The following is a 19,758-nucleotide window of genomic DNA, read 5'->3' on the forward strand; positions in this document are numbered from 1 at the left end:
TCAACTGAACTCTACTTGAGCTTAAATCAAAATATTCCAGTTGTTGTATGAGCAGATACTCCTCCCATGAGCCCCACCGCGGTTCATCCCCCCGCCCCGAGGAGCGCGCGCTGCCTCCCCTGGCCGCGAGGGGGCGCTTGGCGGGAAGGCGAGAGGAGGGAGGCGCGCGCCGCCCCTGGCCCCGAGGGGGCGCTTGGCGGACCAGGCGGGTTCCAAAATGGCGGTCACGATGGCGGTCACGATGGCGCCGCGGGGCGCCACGCCGCGGTAGGGGCCGCGGCAAGGGCCGCGGCGGGCCGGGCAGCAGAGCGGCGGGGCTGGCGGTGCGTAGGGGATGCCGGCTCGCTCGGGGGCGGGGGCTGAGCGGGGTTCTCGCTCGGGGCCGGGGGGTGGGGAGCGGCGCGGGGACGCGTTGTCTAGGCCGCCCCCCCGCGGGTGACTCAGCCCCGGGCAGCGCCGGCCGCGCGGGTCATGCTCGGGCTTGTCGGGCTGGGGCCAAGCCCCGACTTGCCTGCCGGGCGGCGCTATATATACGGCTCGGACCGGCTGCTCCATCCCCTCCCCGGGGCACCGGCTGCACCCCCCATCTTCCAGGGGTACCGGCTGCTCCCCCCGGGGTAGCGGCTGCACCTCCTGAGGTATCGACTACCCCATCCCCCCTCTAGGAGTACCGGCTTTCACCCCTCCCTTTCCTCGGGGGTACCGGCTTGGACCCCCCTCCCTTTCCCCGGGGTACCAGCTTGCACCCCCTTCCCTTTCCCCGGAAATACCGGCTTTCACTCCCCTCCAGGGAGCCGAGGTAGCGGCTGCCCCCAGGGGGGGACCCGGGTTCCGCTGCCGGGTTCCGCGTTGTGAGGTTGTTCTCCTCTTAAATCGCAGGCAAATGTGCAATACCGAGATGTCCTCCCTCACGGACGCCTCCGCTGTCACCGCTTCGGAACGAGAGGCGCTGGTCGGTACCTCTGACTGGGCGCGCGGGTTTTTCATGCTTTTTTTTCAGGGTTTTTCTCTGTTAATTTAGAAAGGAAGGCTTTGCTCAGCGTGCGGCGGTGAGAGGGGAGCCAAGAAATGCGGGGAAGACGGGCTTTCTTCACCCTGTACTGGTGAAGGAAGCGTGTCTGTTTGGTGTCTGAGAGCTGAGGGTGATGGTTTAGGTCTGCTCTGTTTCTCGGAGACCTTTAATGATCTGGTTGTTTTCTTCTAATAGAAAATATCTTGTGGTCCGATTTGATCATAGTAAATACTTTGTGGTGAAAATTTTTAACGGCTCATAACTGAGGAGTTGGGGAAAATCTCGGCTGTGCAAAACCTGCACGGTTTGTGAAGTAATCTTGTTATTAAAACTGAAGATTTTTTTTTAATTTCACATTTTCTTCTACTGGAATTCGTATGGAAGTTGTAGTAAGAGCCGTCCTTTCTGTTTATGGCTTTACATGTCCAGGCTTTCGATGACACAGTGACAGTTGTACTGTCCTAGCGTTCTGCTTAAGTTTTCCTGAGGATGGAAGCCTGTGTCTTATACTGAGGTGCCAGTTAAAAGCTGCCTCTGTATAGTGGCAGTTGAACTAGATTATTTTTCTCGTAGAAGTTAAAAGTGTAGGCTGATAGCAGAACTTGAAAAAAGTGAAGTAACAGCCCAGTAGTCTGTCCAAAGTTGATTTTTTTTTTTTTTTTTTTTTTTTGCTTGCTGCTTGTTTTTTTAAGTCATGATGATATGATGCTATTATCTGCTGTCAGATCTCTGTGGCAGAAGAGCTTCTTGGAGGAGTAAGGGAGAGAGGGAGAGGCTGGGGAGTAAAACTATCTGAACCTATGAGTCTAGTTGCAGATTCTGAGATTTGAAACTGCTTTGCCTTCCTTTGCTCAGCTGTCACTAGTAGTTCAATAAGTTACTGTTTGCTTCCTTTATGAAACTAATATTTGCCGCGTGCTTTAAATAATTCAGCATTTAGGGAGGGGTGAAGAGATATCTATCTAACATTGTCCACAAGCTTGTATGTGTGAATCTTGCAACTGATCTCTTGGCAACACACTAAAAGTTGATTTTAGCAGCTGTTTGAAAAGGCATATAGGAAAGTTACCCTCCTTCCCTTAAGCATTTATTTCTTGTCTCATGATATTTTATTCATGCTTTCCTATAAAATGTTTCTTTTCTATAATATTTTTTTCTTATTTTGCAGAATATGTTAGCTTAGCTAAAATTAGCATGTTCTTAGACTGATTGTGCTGCTGTTAAAGTGGCAATACTAGAATGTATTGCACTGGTAACTGTCAGGGGTACCACAGGCATTGTCTTTGCAGTGGTGACAGCCCCTGCAGCTTTTCTCATCTCCTGCACTGGTAGAATCATAGAGTCACTAGGTTGGAAGACCTGGAAGACCCACTGGGTCCAACCATTCCTTAACACTCCCTAAACCATGCCCCTCAGCACCTCATCCACTCCTCCCTTAAACACCTCCAGGGAAGGTGACTCAACCACCTCCCTGGGCAGCCTATTCCAGTGCCCAATGACCCTTTCCGTGAAAAATTTTTTCCTGATGTCAAGCCTGAACCTCCCCTGGCAGAGCTTGAGGCCATTCCCCCTTGTCCTGTCTCCTGTCACTTGGGAGAAAAGGCCAGCTCCCTCCTCTCCATAACCTCCTTTCAGGTAGTTGTAGAGAGCAGCTGATACTGGCAGTGCTGTGTGTGGAGCTTTGTCCAGAAGGTGGAGGGGGGCAGGAAGAGGAAAATTATTTTTAATTTTTTATTGTATTTTTTTGACTCTTCCTTATCTTGGATATTGTCACAGACTGGTAGTAGATATAACTCTGCTAGAATAGGGACGCCGTTGCAGACTTAGGGGTGAAAAAAGTCTTCAGCCAGCTGGCAAATCAAAACTGAAGCCCCAGAAACTGTCACATTGATACAATATGTGAAATATTTCAAAGTGGAATATTTTCATTTAAGCTAAAGTACAGTTAAGTTTTGTCTAGGCAGTTGTGGGTTTTGAAAATTAGACAGAATGTCCCTCTGATAGCATGTTTTCTTTAAAACGGTGTTTTTCAGACACTTCTTTAATTGAAAAAGATAATGAATTGTGTGAAAGATAATGTACTGTGTGATACACAGTATGTGTATGATATGTGCTGAAAAGATGTCTCTTCTGTAATCGCCTCTGTTTGGAGCTTTTATCTATCTTAAAGCCAAGGTCAAGCAGAGAGCTGGAGCCAGCTCCAAGTTAGCAAGAGTTTTGACTGTTGTAAAGTTTCATGACATTAGAATTAGACCTTGCAAAGTAACAGAATATGCATAAGATTTCCTGTAAAATTTATAATACATATGCATGTAAGAGGGAAATGAATTCTGTAACTAGCCTCTGTCTCGTTGAATATGATCGATGGAGGTCATTCCCTCATGTTGCCAGCACTGATAAAGGATGCATGCTTTCTAAAACCCCAAAATGAGTCTTAAAAAGTTTTACTTGCCAGCATTTTCTGTATCAACTGGAAGAGACTGGGAAAGGGGTGGACTAGAGCTTTGCTTTGACTTGCAGTCTGGACCTGGCAGATAGTCAGTCATAAAGGTATGTTTGCCTCCCTCCCATTCGGGAGTCACTGTAATCCCCGAAGGAGTCAACCTGAATTCCCCAGGACCCAGCCCTGAACTTGGACCACCAAATGAATTCTGTAGCTCAAATAGAGTAATCTCTGTGTACCAATGAAACTTTTTTGAGATAAGATGTACAGTATGTGAGAAGTTTAGGGTTATTGGGTTCAAGTTATTTTAAGTTTAACTTTGTAAAGCAAAAAAGTTGGATGTGGGTAGGTTTTAATGTTATTGTGTGTTTGTGTATCAGATCGATTCAGAGGGAGAAAGTCGACCTGTATAAAAAGTGTTTTGCTTGGCGAATAATTGATGCTTACTGTTTTTGTTCCCCACACAGGTAAGACCAAAGCCCCTGTTATTGAGGTTGTTAAAGTTAGCTGGTGCAGAAAAGGACACATTTACTATGAAGGAGGTGAGAACTTTTAATCAGTAAGGGCAGATTACAGCGGATACAGATAGATTGGGTTTTTTGGGGTGAATGGTGGGCAGCATAGTTCACACCTTATCTGGAAGCCAGTGAGACAAGAGACTTATTGTTCTCTTTTTGATGACTTCTTGGGTGGTGTTTAGCAAGTTTCTCAAAATGTGAACAAAAGTGGTCGGTAGAATTGCTAAGCGTTTGAGGAATGATAGTTGAAAATCACAGTTCAATGAAAATCACAGTTCAAAGGGAGTTTTATGCAATCAACGTGAGAAGAACAAATCTCAATGAATTGAATGTGCTTTCTCTTAAACTTGAAACAGCAGAAACTCGGTATTTAGTGTTTGTGTATGTCATTTATTTTACAGGTAATATTCTATCTTGGACAATATATTATGTCTAAACAGTTATATGATGAAAAACAGCAACATATTGTACACTGTGCAAATGATCTCCTGGGGGATTTATTTGGAGTAACAAGCTTTTCAGTAAAAGAACACAGGTAAAATGGGATTTTTTTTTCTGGAGTCTGGTTGTGAAATGGTGAAGAACATAATGCGTATGGCCTTTTTTAGTTCTTTTAATCTTCAAGGATGGTAAGCTCTCTTTTATAATTACATGTAGCTAACTTGCAATATCTCTTTCTTTATCCCCATCTAAGGAGACTATATTCAATGATTTCCAGGAATCTGATAGCGGTCAGTCAACAAGGTAAGCTAGTTCGGGAGGACCTGAGAAAGTAGTTAGAAAAATGCGCCTTACATGCAGTCTTACATGTAGGGATCAGATAGTATCAATCTCTCCTTAATTAGCTATTTGGCTTTACACACTGCTGTCCAGAGTGATCATCAATACTGAATCAACGCAAACAACACTCTCCTGAGGGAAGGAAAAAAAAAAAATCAGCATTTTTTGGTAATTTTCTCAGACAAGGAGAACAAGCACAATCAAAGCTTAACACAAAGAGAACTATATTGAAAAAGTAGTCATTTGGTTACATTCACTACAGAGAAAGACTCAACAGCATAAAGAGTTTTAATGTAAAAAATTAGCTTTTGAACTTGTGTCACCAGTGAAGTCAGGATGAATGCCTTTTATTCTTTCTTTAGTTTAATTTTTGAAACTGAATGTATAGGACATTTAGAGCTGATCACCCTCAGCTACAGTGAGTCCTCTTTTAGAAAGTCTATATACTTCAAAAAGCAGTTTTGTGGTAACTGTGGATAGCCATTCCCTAAATGGAGGATTGGTACCTACAGTCATCTTTCCTACAGTGTGAAAATGGTCAGTATAGCTGTAACTTTTGGCTAATACAAGGAGTGAACCAGAAGTTAAACAGTGGAAGCTGTCTTGTAAGTTGGCTTCTAAGTCCATACTAAGTCATCCTTTGTTTCTGATTCTCTCTGAAAGCGAATGTTCAGCTGCTGAAGATAGGAAATGCGCACTCTTTATTATTCCTTATTATGAAGGTTGCAAACTTAAATTCTCTCTCAGATTCTTTTCTTGAAAGATAGCTTATTAATTCAGAATCTGTCTGTTAGTAGCCATATGTAATTAACAACAGTTAATTGTTCTTGTATTTAATGTCTTTTTATTTCGTGTTCCCATAAGATGATAGCTAGTAAAATTTACTTCAGAGAGGAAGAATGAAAAAATATTTCCTGCCTATATTCTTTCCTATCTGTAGCATCCCTGCTAATACACGGCCTTCATTTGAAGGCACTTATAATAAAGTTCTGAGGTACTCTGTGGTCGAGATTTCTTCTTCCTCCCCATTTTCCTACTTCAGTAGTATTACAGGGAAGCGCTGCACACACCTGAAAAGCAAGGGAACAGGGTTATTTTTTTTCAATATGTCTGGATTGCAAGTTCTTCACTGTATAAGTGATCTGTGCAATTAACTTCTCTGCATTGTTTTACTCTCATGTTTTTCAGTCTTAAAGTGACTTTTTCCTGCTCTGCTGTATTAACGGGTTTTTTTTGTTTGGTTGGTTGGTTCCAGACTCTAGGCATGCTGACACACCAGAGGATGATGCCAGATTTCAGCTTGAAGAAGAAAATAGTCTAAAGGTGAATTTTTTTTTGTTTCAAATAAGTGTTCTGAGATGTAAATTGTATTTAATTTTGCGTGATAGCATCAATGGTTTGACTGCCCTTAGTTGTTTCCAGCCTTTTACCTCATATTCGTGCTCAGGCTTATTCAGTATTTCTGTTAACCAGGAATCTATACAGGAGTTAGAAGAGAAGCAGACTTCATCAAATGTGACTTCTCGGCCAACTACATCTTCTAGGAGAAGAACACACAGTGAGTCTGGTATGTGCAGATTTATGCTGCAAAGCTTTCACTAGCATGGCCACTTAGGAAAAAAAGGTGTATTCTGTTGCCTTACTAACTTAGAAAGATCCTGACAAATACTGTTCGTGTTTCTGTGCTTATGTAAAACAAAATGTTCAGTCTAGAAATACATGATTCCTTGCATTGCTCCAATGTCATATTACAGTTTGGATCTCTAGAACTGTGAATAAGATGATGGAATAACTTGTTCCACAGACATCTTGTTCACATCAGCAGGACTTAATTATCTTCGTAAGGACACTTTTATTTGCAATAGACGAATGTAGTCAAACTCATTTCAGATCCCTCTGTAGACAGCCACAAAATTTTACATTCTGTTTGCTCTCTAAAGCAGTTTTCATTGGATTTCGACTGGTGGCTGAGACATCAAAGGTCTGGTAGCAACGTGGGGTGGTTTTGGATATATTTAGATTCCTTACCGTTCATTAGGGGCTTTTTAAAAGTCTGGTGACTTAAGCATCGTATTTGTCTCCTCTTTCTCTTTACTGTGGTTATTCAGTAACCACCAGCAAATACATTTTTCAAAATGTGGAATGTTTCTTGCAATAATTAGTAAATAACAAACTGGTCACATAAACCAGAGTGACTTTAAATCTTTCAATGGGAGTGTTCTCTACCTTCTAAGTACTGTTCTGTGGAATTTGTTACCTCATGACTTGGTGGTTGTAATTACTTGGGCAGTGATAACAGTCTTATGTTGCTGCATAGTTAACATAGATAAATAACAGCCTTGTGTCTTTGGTTGCTCAGGAACATTTTTCAGTTCCTCGGCTTTCTTGTAGCACTTTTTTGTGTTCACTATAGGCCACTGTCATATTAGTCAGTCCAAAACTGTGCTGTGTTTCTGAGCGGTTTGCACTAAATTAAAAGGACATTTTAATGTTGTAGCAAACTGATGAAAGGATGGAAAGTCTCAGTTATACATCATAACCTGTAATATTTAGGCATGACCTGGAACTCATAAGGTCCTGTGTTGTGCTTACTTATTGTAGGTTTGATTATTAACTTTGCCTTTGCATCCATTTATTAGTTTGTTACAACCTTAAAAGTTCTTTTAATATAGTGTTTTTATATACACTTTTTTTCTAATTTATAGGAAATCTTCCTTTTAAACCACTATTCTTGTTAAATTGGGATGGTAGTGGCTCCCTTGGAGCCGTTTATATAGTGTATAGAAACCTTGTGGTGATACAGTATCAGTACGGCATGGAGCCATGACAACTAAATGAGGACAACGATGGACAGGAGCAACCCTTGGGCCTGGGGGCACCAAATTTGGTGGGGCTCACAGGGCGAAAAAAGAAAAGAAAGGGGCTGAGCCAAGAAGCACCAAGGGAAAGTAAGAGAAGTCTCAAAGTATGTACAAGTGTTTTGTTCTCTTTTCTTTTACAATGAAAGATTCAACACTTGAAGACTTGTGGATTGTCAGGATGTGTTTTGTGAGGCAAGGGAGAAGCTGGGCCATAGAGGGTGGGTGCAGAAGGCACCTGTAGGCGGGCAGCAGGCTCTTAGTGAGGTTTGCTGAGCCAAGTTGTCAGGCCTCTTGGGGATTTTTCACTCCACTGTGCTTGCATACTGACTTTGCAACGCCTTTTTAAGTAAAATCATTTCTTAGCGAAAGCTTAAAAATCAATCAAGCTGAATTTTGACTTGCCTACTCCCAAAATGCTGTCCCCTTACTCATTATACTGCTGTAGGTGGTTGTTTCAAAACATGATGTATTTAAAAACCATTGTCTTTTTGCCTTCATAGCAAGCATATTTAATAAGCATAGCTTAAAGCAACGCTTTTCAGAGTTTCAATTCAATTTTTACACAGTATGCTCTGAAGATTTTCATGCTAATGTCTGGTGAAATGCATAAGTTTGTTACAAAAATCCAGTTGAGTAAATAAAATTGCATGTGGTGCAGCTATTAACTGATAAATATATTGAGATATCTGAAACTAGAACCTGAACTTACCTTGCCTAGCGTGAGGTCCTTGGTATTCATGTGACATGGGAGACAGTTGCTCTGTCTCCTTGCAAATCCTGTGGTGGACTAAGAAGCCCTCTGAAAGTGCCTTTCTGTCTACTGACTGTCATTCCTTAAAATTAGGAGGGATATAATTTATCATGTGTGAGGGGAGTAAAAATGCTTCCAAATTTGCAATTTTTTCCTGCATGTGGAGACTGCTATTTACAAGCTGTACTGATGGGACAAGTGGGGAAAACCCGCCCCTGAAACATGGGTTTCCAGAATATTTTAAACTTTTTGTGCTTCTCAATGTTCCTGTGTTCTAAAAAGGTTTTTGGTGTCTTTTCTCCCCCATAAAATAATACCAAATGACTTTACTTAAATTACTGTATAAGTAAATACCGCTTCAAGCTTCTGTTAAGAACATTCAAAAGTGCACATTGCATAGATGTTTTTGGAATAATGCAAATTCTTGAATGTGCCCAGAAGAAAATTCTTCAGATGATCTGCATAGCGACAGAAGAAAACGCCACAAGTCAGACAGCATTTCGTTGACGTTTGATGAAAGCCTCTCATGGTGTGTAGTCAGTGGTCTGTGCCGTGAAAGAAGCAATAGCAGTGATTCAACAGATTCTCTTTCCATTCCTGTAAGTCAAAATAATATATTTTTGTGGTACAAATTTTGCAGATACCACAAGTGCAAAAATGTTATGTTCCTTATTAAAAGCAGCAGTTCCTTCAGTGGTGTCTGAGCAAAGAAAAGGTGCTGGAAGAAAAGTTGGTGTTTGGGTGGAGTGGGATCTTTCAAAGATCTGTGGACAAAGCTGAAGAGAAATTTTTTAAAATATTAACTCTGAGTATTCTTTGAAAAACAGATTCTTACTGCTTGGCACAGTATTGAAAAAAAGGCTGGATATAGTGTTTTAAATTAAGTATTTCTCAGAATGCTGAGAGAAGAAGAGCAGTCATGGATGTTCTGTAATTCAGAATAGTTGGTGCTTCTGGGCATCTGGTAGTTACAGTACAGCTGCAGGTCATAGTGCCCTGGTGATACATTGTATTAATTTTCTAAGCCTCTAGTGATTTTTTTTCTTTTTTTTTTTAATTGCTATTTTCAGCAAACACTGAGGCAAAATATCCGTGGTTAGGCTACATCATGAAAAGCTAAAACTAATAGTATCCCTAGTCACATAGTGTATTCTGAATTGACAGAACTAGTACTGTGTCTTCCCTTTTGATATTTTATAGTTGTTTAGGCACACTTTCTAGTTTTGGTTTACAGAGTTCATGAGAATAGCAAATACGACACAGCCAAAATACAGCATCTTGCATCTTTCCTTTCACCTTTTAGGAGAACCTTTGCGAAATAGTAGCAGTAGTCTTGAAGCTGGCTGTAGGTTGGCTGCAGCCTCTATTACAGAGCTGACAAAAGGCTTTCAGATGTAGTTTTATTTTTACGACATATAATTTATTTGTCTCATAAAAGATATTATGCCTACAGCAGCTGGTCTCATTACCTCCACAGCTAATTATACTAAGTAGTTCAGGTTTATCTTATGAGCTGTCTTAAGAATTATGGATATGGACTAGTGAGAGCGAATGATGGACTGGTGAGGTTTCAATGTGTAGTTTCTTTCTCTTTGTTTCTTTTCAGGATCTTGATGCTAGTTCATTAAGTGAAAACTCTGATTGGTTTGACCACAGTTCTGTTTCTGACCAGTTCAGTGTAGAGTTTGAAGTTGAGTCTATTTATTCAGAAGATTACAACCATAATGAAGAAGGACAGGAGCTCACAGATGAAGATGATGAGGTACATATTTGTTTTGTTTGAGGGTTTTTTTGACTTGAGCGTCTAGAGAGGGGGAAGCAAACTTAAAGGAATAATTCATGTTGAGGTTCCAACAGAACTGTGTTTGCTATTGTGACAAACTGCTCCAAGTTGTTCATTAAATCAAATTACGTGCCTATTCATTTGGATCAGTATTACCAACCCACCTGGCAGTGACCAGAACAGTAACCAGAATGGTGCTATGGCTCCATAGTCTCTGAAACAGACTCTTGATGGTATGGGGAAGTGTGTCTAACTTCACTCACTGGCTGTTGGAATCAATGGCAGACTTTCCTAGTAACTGTTTACAAAGGGGTATTTCTGAATCATTTGCCTCCATGAATACAAATGTTTCTTAGAGATGCTGAAACACAATTTTAGAAATTCTTGTTAGGAGGTAAGAAGATGGTCAAATTTTGATTATCATAAGTTTCAGGAGATTTAGATAACTGGAATATCAGGAATGAAGTTGAGAAATTATTTTTTCTGGGTTAGTTTTATGTTACTTCAAAGAGGAGAATCAACTCATAGAAAGATTGTTCAAAGTACCAGAGGCAGAATTCGCCAGGTATGCATAATTGTGGTACTTAAAAGGCTGAATGGAACTGGCTGTACTGAGGTACCTCGAGTTATAGTGCTGTGGGGCTGCACCCTGAGATAAGACAAGGATTTGAAGGAAGAAGGGACTGAGGTGTGCTCCTGCCCCAGCGGTGATGTTGAGAGTTGCAGAACGGCTGGAGTTGGAAGGAGCCTCTGGAGGTCATTTTATCCAGCCCCCCCCACTCTCGTGGAGCTGATTGCCCAGGGCCATGTCCAGATGACTTTTTAATGTTTCCAAGGGTGGAACCTTCATAGGACAGTCTGTGCCAGTGCTTGGTTTCCCTCACAATAAAAAAGTGTCTTCTGATCAGAAAGAATCTCATGTGTTGATATTTGTGCCTGTTGTGCTTTTACTGGGCACCACTGAAAAAGAGCCTGACTCAGCCTGCTTTTAGACCCTCCTTTCAGTTATTCATACACATTGATAAGATCCCCCCCGAGCTTTCTCTCCTCCGGACTGAACAGTCCCAGCCCACTTAGCCTTTCCCTGTATGAGAGGTCCTCCAGTCCCTTAATCATCTTTGTGGCCCTTACCTGGACTCTGTCCAGTAGCTCCATCTCTCTCTTGCGGTCGGGAGCCCGGAGGTGGACGCAGTGTTCGAGGCGCAGCCTCACTAGTGCTGAGCAGAGGGAAGGAAGACCTCTGCTACTGAAAATGGTAGCTTCTGTCTAGTCTACATTTTTCTTTGAACAGTGTCGTAATTACAAGTGTGAACAGAATTTTCCCCCAAACCAGTTGTCAGGTTTTGTGGAGTTACTTGCAGATATAAATTAATGTATGTGTGCTGTTTATTACATTTGACTAAAAGTTTGTCAGAAAATCTATCAAATGAAAAATCTGTCAGATTTTTGATTGAATGCCAAAACCCAATTACACCGATACTTTTATTTAAACCAGGTATATCAGCTGACTATTTACCAGGATGAAGACAGTGATGCTGATTCATTTGATGAAGATCCAGAGATTTCTCTAGCTGTGAGTAAAAGGCGTGACTGGCAAAGTTAGGCAAACAGAGTAGATCAAGGAGTAGAGATGAATTCTGTGGTTACCAGTGATATTTTTTTTTGTTTTTTTTTTTAATTAAATCAAATTTTTCTTGTATGCTTGAAGATTCCAAGACTATTTTAATTACTGAACACATGACTATTAAGAAACCTTGATATTTAAAAAATACCCCCAAGCCTGGTAAACTTCTAATCCATTAAAAAAAATACTAACTTAGGGTTTCACTGACTTAATGGAAGGAAATTCATTTGGAGCCTAAATCTGAGTTTTTGCACAAAATGTAAAATAAATTCCTACAGTTATGTATGTTTAAAAGCCTTCCTATAAACCATAATCTCTAGTTTTATTGTACAGCCTGAATGGAGGATCCGTAGCAATGTAGATGTGAAGGCAAACTTGTTTTCAGAACGGTACTGTAAAATCAGTAGATTCTGAGGCTTTTTCTAAATTCTGCGAGACCATTCTTGAAGTGTGGGAAGAAATTTGGGGATGTTGAGGCAACGTATGCAGACGTGGAAAAAAGCACACACTGGAATTAAAAAGCAGCAATACTTTTTTATTTATACTTGCGTTTTGCAATTGAAGCTTGAACAAAGCTGTCGTCTAAAACTGTCTGAAATGTTGCAGTCCCTTGCTGAGACTGAGGGACTTGTTTGTTGGTGTAAAACACCATCTAAAAACATAGTGCTGCTTATTTGTGGAAAAAGGTGTCTATTTTTAGGTATTAAAATTGGCCTCTGAACCTTTCAATGTCACTGATGTTATTTAGGACTCAACCCAAAATCTGTAGTTTGAGTTTGAATCTTTTAAATAACTTTTGGGTTGGTTTGGTTCTCATTCCCTTTGTGGCGTGGATTATTTCTTAAAAGGGTCTTTGTCCTTAAGAATGAAGCATGTTTTTATTGAGACAAGTGGCGTATTTTCAGTGCAGCGTGGGGAGCAGCTTCCGAGTCAGTGGTGCATTTTTCAAATGGCCGATGTGAGCCGCTCAGCGCTACCGCTGTGTCGGAGTGCCCTCACCCGGCCGTTTTGCACACCAACAGCTTAGCAGGTTAAACGTCCCTTGAAGAGCTTCCATTTTGCAAGTCAGTTGTTGAAAGCGATGGGTATGGTGACTGTTTTATCAGGAATAAGTTTTTCATAAGGTTTCGTGAAGACTTTTGTGGTCTGGATTCTTCAGTTTTACATAAGAAATAGTAAATGATTCTTCTGCCTCTACTTTTATTTTACAAATTACTGTAAATAGAAGGGAAATTAGAGTCTTTTTAAAATCAAAAACTATTTAATCTAGAACTGTAAAATGGGGCCGAACACTGAATGGAATTTCTAAGTTATAAACAGATCAGTAGCTCAAGATAACTACTATTTTGGCAGTAATAAATTGTTTATGATCTCTGAATACTGAAGTTGTGTTACAAGTAGCTTAAGCTGTTCCAACCTTTAATTTACTAAAGGATTATTGGAAGTGTCCAGAATGTAGCGAAATGAATCCTCCGCTTCCACGACATTGCCACAGATGCTGGGCCCTGCGTGAAGACTGGCTTCCGGATGAAAAGAGTGATAAATCTGTAAAGAGCAAACTGGAAAGTTCCCTCCCCCTGGAGTCTGAAGAAGGTTTTGATGTTCCTGACTGCAAGAAAGTGAAAATGATTGAGGATAAAGAACCAGCTTTGGAGGAGAATGAGGATAAAGCAGCACAAATTTCTGAGTCCCAGGAAAGTGAAGATTATTCTCAGCCGTCAACATCTAGTAGCATGTTTTGTAGCAGTCAGGAGGACTATAAGGAACCTGAGAAAAGAGAAACACAAGACAAAGAGGAAAGCATAGAATCCAGTCTGCCTGTTACCAGCATAGAGCCCTGTGTCATTTGTCAGAGCAGGCCTAAGAATGGTTGCATAGTACATGGCAAAACAGGACACCTTATGTCATGTTTCACGTGTGCAAGGAAACTGAAGAAGAGGAACAAACCCTGTCCGGTGTGCAGACAGCCCATACAAATGATTGTACTAACTTATTTTAGTTAGGTGAGTGTTGACTGGCAAACAACAAAAGAAACTTCATAAACTGGTTAAGAGAGTAAGAAACTATTTTTGTATGCTTATTGGAAAATGGGTATTTTGAGTCTCTTTGCACTTGGTGTAAAAAGTGATTGCTGAAATCAATGCACTGGAGTTGTTACAGAGTTAGCTTAATATTCACAAGTCAACTTGAAGAGTTTAAATCCCTGTCAATAGAAAGAACTGATTCCGGTAAACTACCTGCCTCTCCCAAGTGTTTTATGTTCCACCCAGGTTAGTGACATTATTTTTGCTGGATTAAATACATACATTAAAACCCAAAAATCTATGATTATGAGAGGAGAGGCATATTGAAGGGCTTGTTAATGTGAGTTCCTCCTCTTAAGAAGATAGAAGATTCTCCAGATTCCAGTGTTGCCTGGTGAAGACACCAGGCTCCACCAGAGCCCCCAGGCTCCACCAGAGCCCTCTGAAAAAGTCAATAAAGTAAATTAATAGAATCTTGTCTCCCTTATTGTCAGAACTTTAATTCCTCCCAGTAACCAAATTATGAGGGAGAGCTTGCCAGGAGGTAGGGAAAGAGCCAATAGAAAACCATTTAAGGTTTTGGAAATAAAGAAGACTGTTGTGTGTCTTGTATTTGTGTAGTGTGCATCTCAGGGCTGTGTGTGCCCTGAGAAGTCATTGATTCAAGTTCAGTCTTAAAGTTATCTCTTAAATGTACTGAGAAACTGGCTTTCAAAATGCTTTATAGGTTTGGAGGACTGTACTATCCCGATTATTGTTTTAGCAGAGTGAGAAAAGATTTGGAACAGGCAAGATAAATGAAGGAGATGCAATGGAATATCCAGTCAGGCAATACTAGGGGACAATTGTATTCTTTTCCTGCACTTGTTTTTAACTTAAGCAGTTTAGGTTGCAGCTTGGTCACTATGTTTGCTAGAGAAAGTATAATTAAGGAAAAAAAAGTCTGCCTTCCTCTGCAGAAACAAAGAAGCTGTGTAGTTCTAGTTCACAGAGACTTTTTTTTAAATTCAGTAGTCTTTCCAACTTACACTGGTTTTGTCTTTATTGCAAGAATTCTGAAAACCTGTTGTTTGGCCAACTCAAAAGTGGTCTCATTGGACCTGTCCTTCCACTGCTTTTAGCTCTTGTTTCCTTGCTGTACTTTGTCAAAACTCTGTGAAACTTAGGTAAGTTTATTAAGGAGTTTACTAACGGATTCAGTTCTGTGTTTAGAGAAATTAGCATGAGTATATTTTTTCTAAGCTTGGGTATCTTTAGGCTATAGTTAGATTACTTAGATGAGCTGTTATTCAGGTGGGCAGTTTCTGTACCAGTGAGTTATATTTAAATAATCTTTAAATATGATTATTCTTAACAAAATCTTAAAATAAGATTACAAGAGATATTGTATGTTTTTAGCACCTTTTTGTTGTACAGGTAGTTGCTGATCATTTGTCCAATAGAGAATGCCAAAGAAGTAGTGAAGGGATTGAGTGCCACAGTGGAAATATAGCCGAAATACAGGAATTGTGCTGTTAGGCCGAGGTTAAACAACACCAGTACAAAACTGTTGATGCCTGTGTGTTAATGTAAAGACTTCGACTGTTGTAATTACCTTCATGTCAGAGCTGAAATAGTTGCTCTAGTATAAGCTATTTGTAAAACATGGCTGCAAACGCCTGGAAGACGAGGAAGTACCTGGGAGAAGGACACACAGCTGTACAGGAGAGACTCAGTAAACACTGGGTTGTTACTTGCCTGCAAAGAAATACCTTCATAGGTAAAGACTGAATTACCAGGATTGGTCACGTTGTGTTTGTACATTTGAGCTGATTTTTGAAAAATGCTGCTAAAAAGTACTGGTGTTTCTGAAGTTTTACCATAAGTCATCTTAACTGAACCAAAGCATGAACCCCAGCTGTGTGCATTTCTTCAGATTCTTGTTTGCAAATTTCTTGCCCCTTGCAGTTTGTAAAGTGAGTGCAGGTGGCTGGAAGTCTTCTTGGTCAGCAGAAACCTTTCATGGGATTTGATCATCCTTCAGCCTGAGACAGAAGCCCTTTAGGCAGCTATTTACAAGTGGAGATGCTTCTGACAGGTGACTGCCTGCCTGTAGCTACACTGCTTCCTATTTATTATTATTATTTTTTTTTTTTATTTTATAAACTTTAATGCAGTGGAGCTTGCTAAGGCTCTTCCATTACATCTGCAGGTCAGAACCAACCAGCAGTCAGATTGGGTCTGGAATTGTAGGCATGTATTCAGGAGGAGCACTGGTAACATGGGACTGTACTCTAAAAGATTTTACCTGTTACACTGTCTGCTTTGCCTTGATGGCTGTGTAGCCGTGGTTTTGGGGAGCAGCTGTTCCTGCCTAGTTCCTGCTGGGGCACACTGTACCATCCCACTCTTGGTGTTCTCTTCCTGTCAGTCCCTGTAAGTCATCTCTTTATTTGAAAAAAAACCAAAACAAAAACTTCAGGTACAGAGTGACAGTCCTTGCTAGTTATGATCACTTATCTTTGGGATTTTTCTTTAAAACCAATTTCATCTCCCAGCAATGCTTTCTGTTTTGGCAAAAGATGAAGTGGGAGCATACAGCATAATGAATTTTCCCTTTTATTATCTAAAACTACTTCCTTGGCACATTTTCTGTTGTGGAGAATAGTAAGGGAATGCTAAGGAAATCGGTAGTTTTGTTTTCTGCATCCATAGCCAAACTACTGTGTCAGAGTGAGTCTTTATTTTGAATTATATTTCCTGGCTTAATATTCTTAACAACTTCTAGTAAAACTTTAAGGTTGGCTTGTTTGCCGTCCCCCTCCCCCAGGCATACCTGACGAGTAAGGGAGTGATGTGTATCCATGTCTATTCAGTTCCTATAGGAGATGCTGGCACGCCAGTGGGCGCCTGGGCTTGGGGGCCACATACTTGATGTTGCAGCCACAGCCTAGGCCAAGAATTCAGCCTGAACAACTGAAATCTGAGGGTCCGTCTCCACGCCGTCACCCTGGCATGTGCTTGGTACCTGTGGGGTGAGTGCTCATTGGCCTGGGGCTTATCACCCTGTGCTCTCTGCCCTGTAAATGCATTTCTGGCCTCTGGAAGTGGCACAAGATTTGGCTAAACTTCAGTACAGAAGTTGATTGATCTTACTTGGTGAGATCTTTGAGAACCTTATTTAATACTGCACACACTTTAATCTTTAATTTATTGCAGTTTGTAAATATTCTGCTTACAGTTAATGTCTTGAGCTCTAATTTATTGACCTAGTGTATTGGTACGTGTGTAGATACAGAAATACGTATCCCAAGTAAATAAAAGCCATGAGACAAATATTTAAGAAATTGTAGCATTAAAAAAGAGAAGTACTCTTATTCAGATTAAGGGGTGCGTAGGAAGATTCATGACTTCGTTTTCCTTTTTCCTTCCCTAAAACCAAGTTCTGTGTTGATCCTGAATGACAAATAGAGAGGGAGGCTGGTGCGGTATCAGCAAGGTGAATGTGTTTTGATGGTGTTTGTTTACCTTGGGGAATGCTTTTGCATCTCAGAGTAGAGGCAGGAAGCTAACGGACTGCTTCATTGTGCTGGTAACTTCAGAGGGGATGGCCTGAAAGATGGGGTACAGTAGTTAGGGGTGTCAGTGTTAATTTGCAGTGGGTGGTAATTGCTTTTGCCTTTGAACACGAGGTCAGGAAAGCTGGAGGGATGGCCTGGTGCTGAGGGAATGTGACAGTACCCAGTTTCAATAGCTGCCTGTTCCTTTGTGCACGTAAGGCAGCTACATACAAATGCTACAAGAACTTGCATTTATTATTTCTTATGAAGTAAAATAAACCTATTCTATTAAATCTGATTTTTCTCACTCTGTAGCCATTTATTAGTGTTGAAATTCAACTCTTGACCCAAGGACCAAAGTGAAGCATTCAAGGCAGATGGCAAAATTGCTTTGTTTCAGTGTCTTGACATCTCTCACAATGGCCAGAAGTGTTGGATATTAAAATACTTCAGAACCTTTAGTACAGAGTCTTCACTTAAGATTTGTTGATTACAAAGTCTGCTGCTCAAAAAAACTTGCACAGCCGAAACAGATGTAGCTGGATCGCTGATTATATTGAACATTACGCTTTCTGTGGAGCAGCACCCCCTGAATGCTGGTTGTTGGTGTTATTGCTGGGTGCCCTGGATGAAATGGGTGTTGTGTTGTGTTGCTCAGGAGGCTGCGGCTGCCGCTTGGGTGAGCAGGTTGATTTGGGAAAGGTAAAAGTGCTACAAAGTGTTTATTGATTAAAGCCTGAGGTTTATTCTGACAGCGTGGTACGATTCAACCACTGAATTCTGTTTGTTGTGAATTTGTTTAAATGCTGCTGTCTCTGAAACATCTGTGTGGGTATGAGGCCGTATGCAAGAATTCAGGGAGATTTTTCCCCTTAAAGACGAATACAAGGGAAATAAATCCTCATCCTTACAGAAAGCATCAATAATTGTTCCAGAAAATTGTGTCCTTGCAGAAAAGGGATTAGAAAATTATTACAATTATAATAAAACTGAATCGACGGAAATGAACACATGGGATTCAAATAGGAGTGAAGACTTCCCTATCTTAATCTGAAGTTGCTGTTCTGTTAGGGCGTAGCTTTAGAGGTAGAGCTTTTAATTTTAAAGCAGTTAATTTATTCAGCACGCTGACTTGCCACGTAGATGGTGGCACAGTGGTTATCCCAGGAAGATCTGTCATTTTGTTGTGCAGCATTCAGCCTGAAGGGACATTTGCTCTTGTGGTGCTTTCTTATGAGAAAGAGCAGGGAATGTGTGTGCATGTGTCAGACTCACAGAGAGGCAGCATCCACAGCTCTTCTGAGCCCTCGACCGTTCACGGCACTGGCATGTGGATGCAGGCTCTGAGTGGCTGTAGGGTCACCCGTGTGCTTACAAAGCACGTTATGTAGGAGGTTTGTACTCTTAATTCACCTCCTGCGCTTGGTACTTCCAGCTCCCTCTTGTGGGCCAGCGCTTCGCTAGAGCATGGGCTCTCCCGGCTGGCAGGCATGGGTCTCTCGCAGAGGGTTTACCTACCCGACCAACTGAACTTTTCCAGTCCGTCCATATCTGAGTCGAAGTCTTACCTGGAGTGAGTTGTTGTAAGGTTACACAAGCAACGTAAAGCAAAACGCAACAACCTCTCCACTTAAAAAAGGTATCTTCTACCAATGGCTTGCACTTCCTCAGTGTGAAAAGCTGATTTTTAACTGAAGTGTGCTTGTTTATTATTTATCACAGATGCACTGAAAGCCTGAAGGGATGAGTGCCTCTCTGTCGTGTGTGTATGTTCCATGTGTAAAATCTGTCAGTGTTTTCTCCCCCTTCGAGCAGAGGTTGCTTTAACTTGACTGTTTGACTTTCAAAGGACAGTTCTTGGTTTTGAGCTCAATTAGCAGCCGTCAATGTGGTGATCACATAGTACCTAAGCGACCAAAATGTTGCCTTACTTTGCTGTCTGACTACATGTAGCTGGAATCATAGAATTCCCACGTTGGAAAAGACCTTTGAGATCATCAAGTCCAATTGTAAATGAATTAAACAGACTGGTTTATAGGAAATTTAAATAACTATGCAATTTTGCCATTGCTCCTACATGATCGCACTTTCAAGGACTTGCCAGGCTGTGTCCCTTCTAGTGAGCCCCTGCATGTACCACCACACTCCGTAACCATAAAAACACAAATATTCACTCTAATCACACAGAACGTAGATCCATTTATGACACGATTTTTCACGTGTATTGTGTTTGTCACTTGGTTTTCAGTTTTTCCTTTTCAGAGGAAACTAAATAGTGTGTTCCACTTAAAAGCTTTAAATAAAGATTTGTTTATATATACCTTGGTCCTCTTGTTTTCATGTCAGTGATTTGATGAACTGTCGATGACAGTTCCCACATTGCTTTCAGTAGCTCTGTCTTAGGGGAACACCATTCTCTTGTT

General features: G+C 41.0%; 1 protein-coding gene across 3 annotated transcripts; it reads left to right on the forward strand.

Moving 5' to 3' along the window:
* Positions 1-167: 167 nt before the first annotated feature.
* MDM2 (MDM2 proto-oncogene) lies at positions 168-19,653 on the forward strand. Of its 3 annotated transcripts, none has more exons than XM_054062592.1 (11): positions 168-323; positions 880-952; positions 3,923-3,997; positions 4,375-4,508; positions 4,668-4,717; positions 6,009-6,076; positions 6,227-6,320; positions 8,804-8,964; positions 9,972-10,127; positions 11,644-11,721; positions 13,206-19,653. In XM_054062592.1, the coding sequence occupies exons 2-11, from the start codon at positions 884-886 to the stop codon at positions 13,773-13,775; spliced, it is 1,455 nt and encodes a 484-aa protein (XP_053918567.1). In that variant the 5' UTR covers positions 168-323; positions 880-883; the 3' UTR covers positions 13,776-19,653. The 3 variants fall into 3 exon arrangements, with proteins under 3 accessions (XP_053918567.1, XP_053918576.1, XP_053918585.1); XM_054062601.1 differs by having other exon boundaries at positions 8,807-8,964; XM_054062610.1 differs by lacking the exon at positions 168-323 and adding an exon at positions 544-638.
* Positions 19,654-19,758: the final 105 nt, after the last annotated feature.

Source organism: Cuculus canorus, chromosome 1 (genome assembly GCF_017976375.1).
Source record: "Cuculus canorus isolate bCucCan1 chromosome 1, bCucCan1.pri, whole genome shotgun sequence".
Lineage (NCBI taxonomy): Eukaryota > Metazoa > Chordata > Aves > Cuculiformes > Cuculidae > Cuculus > Cuculus canorus.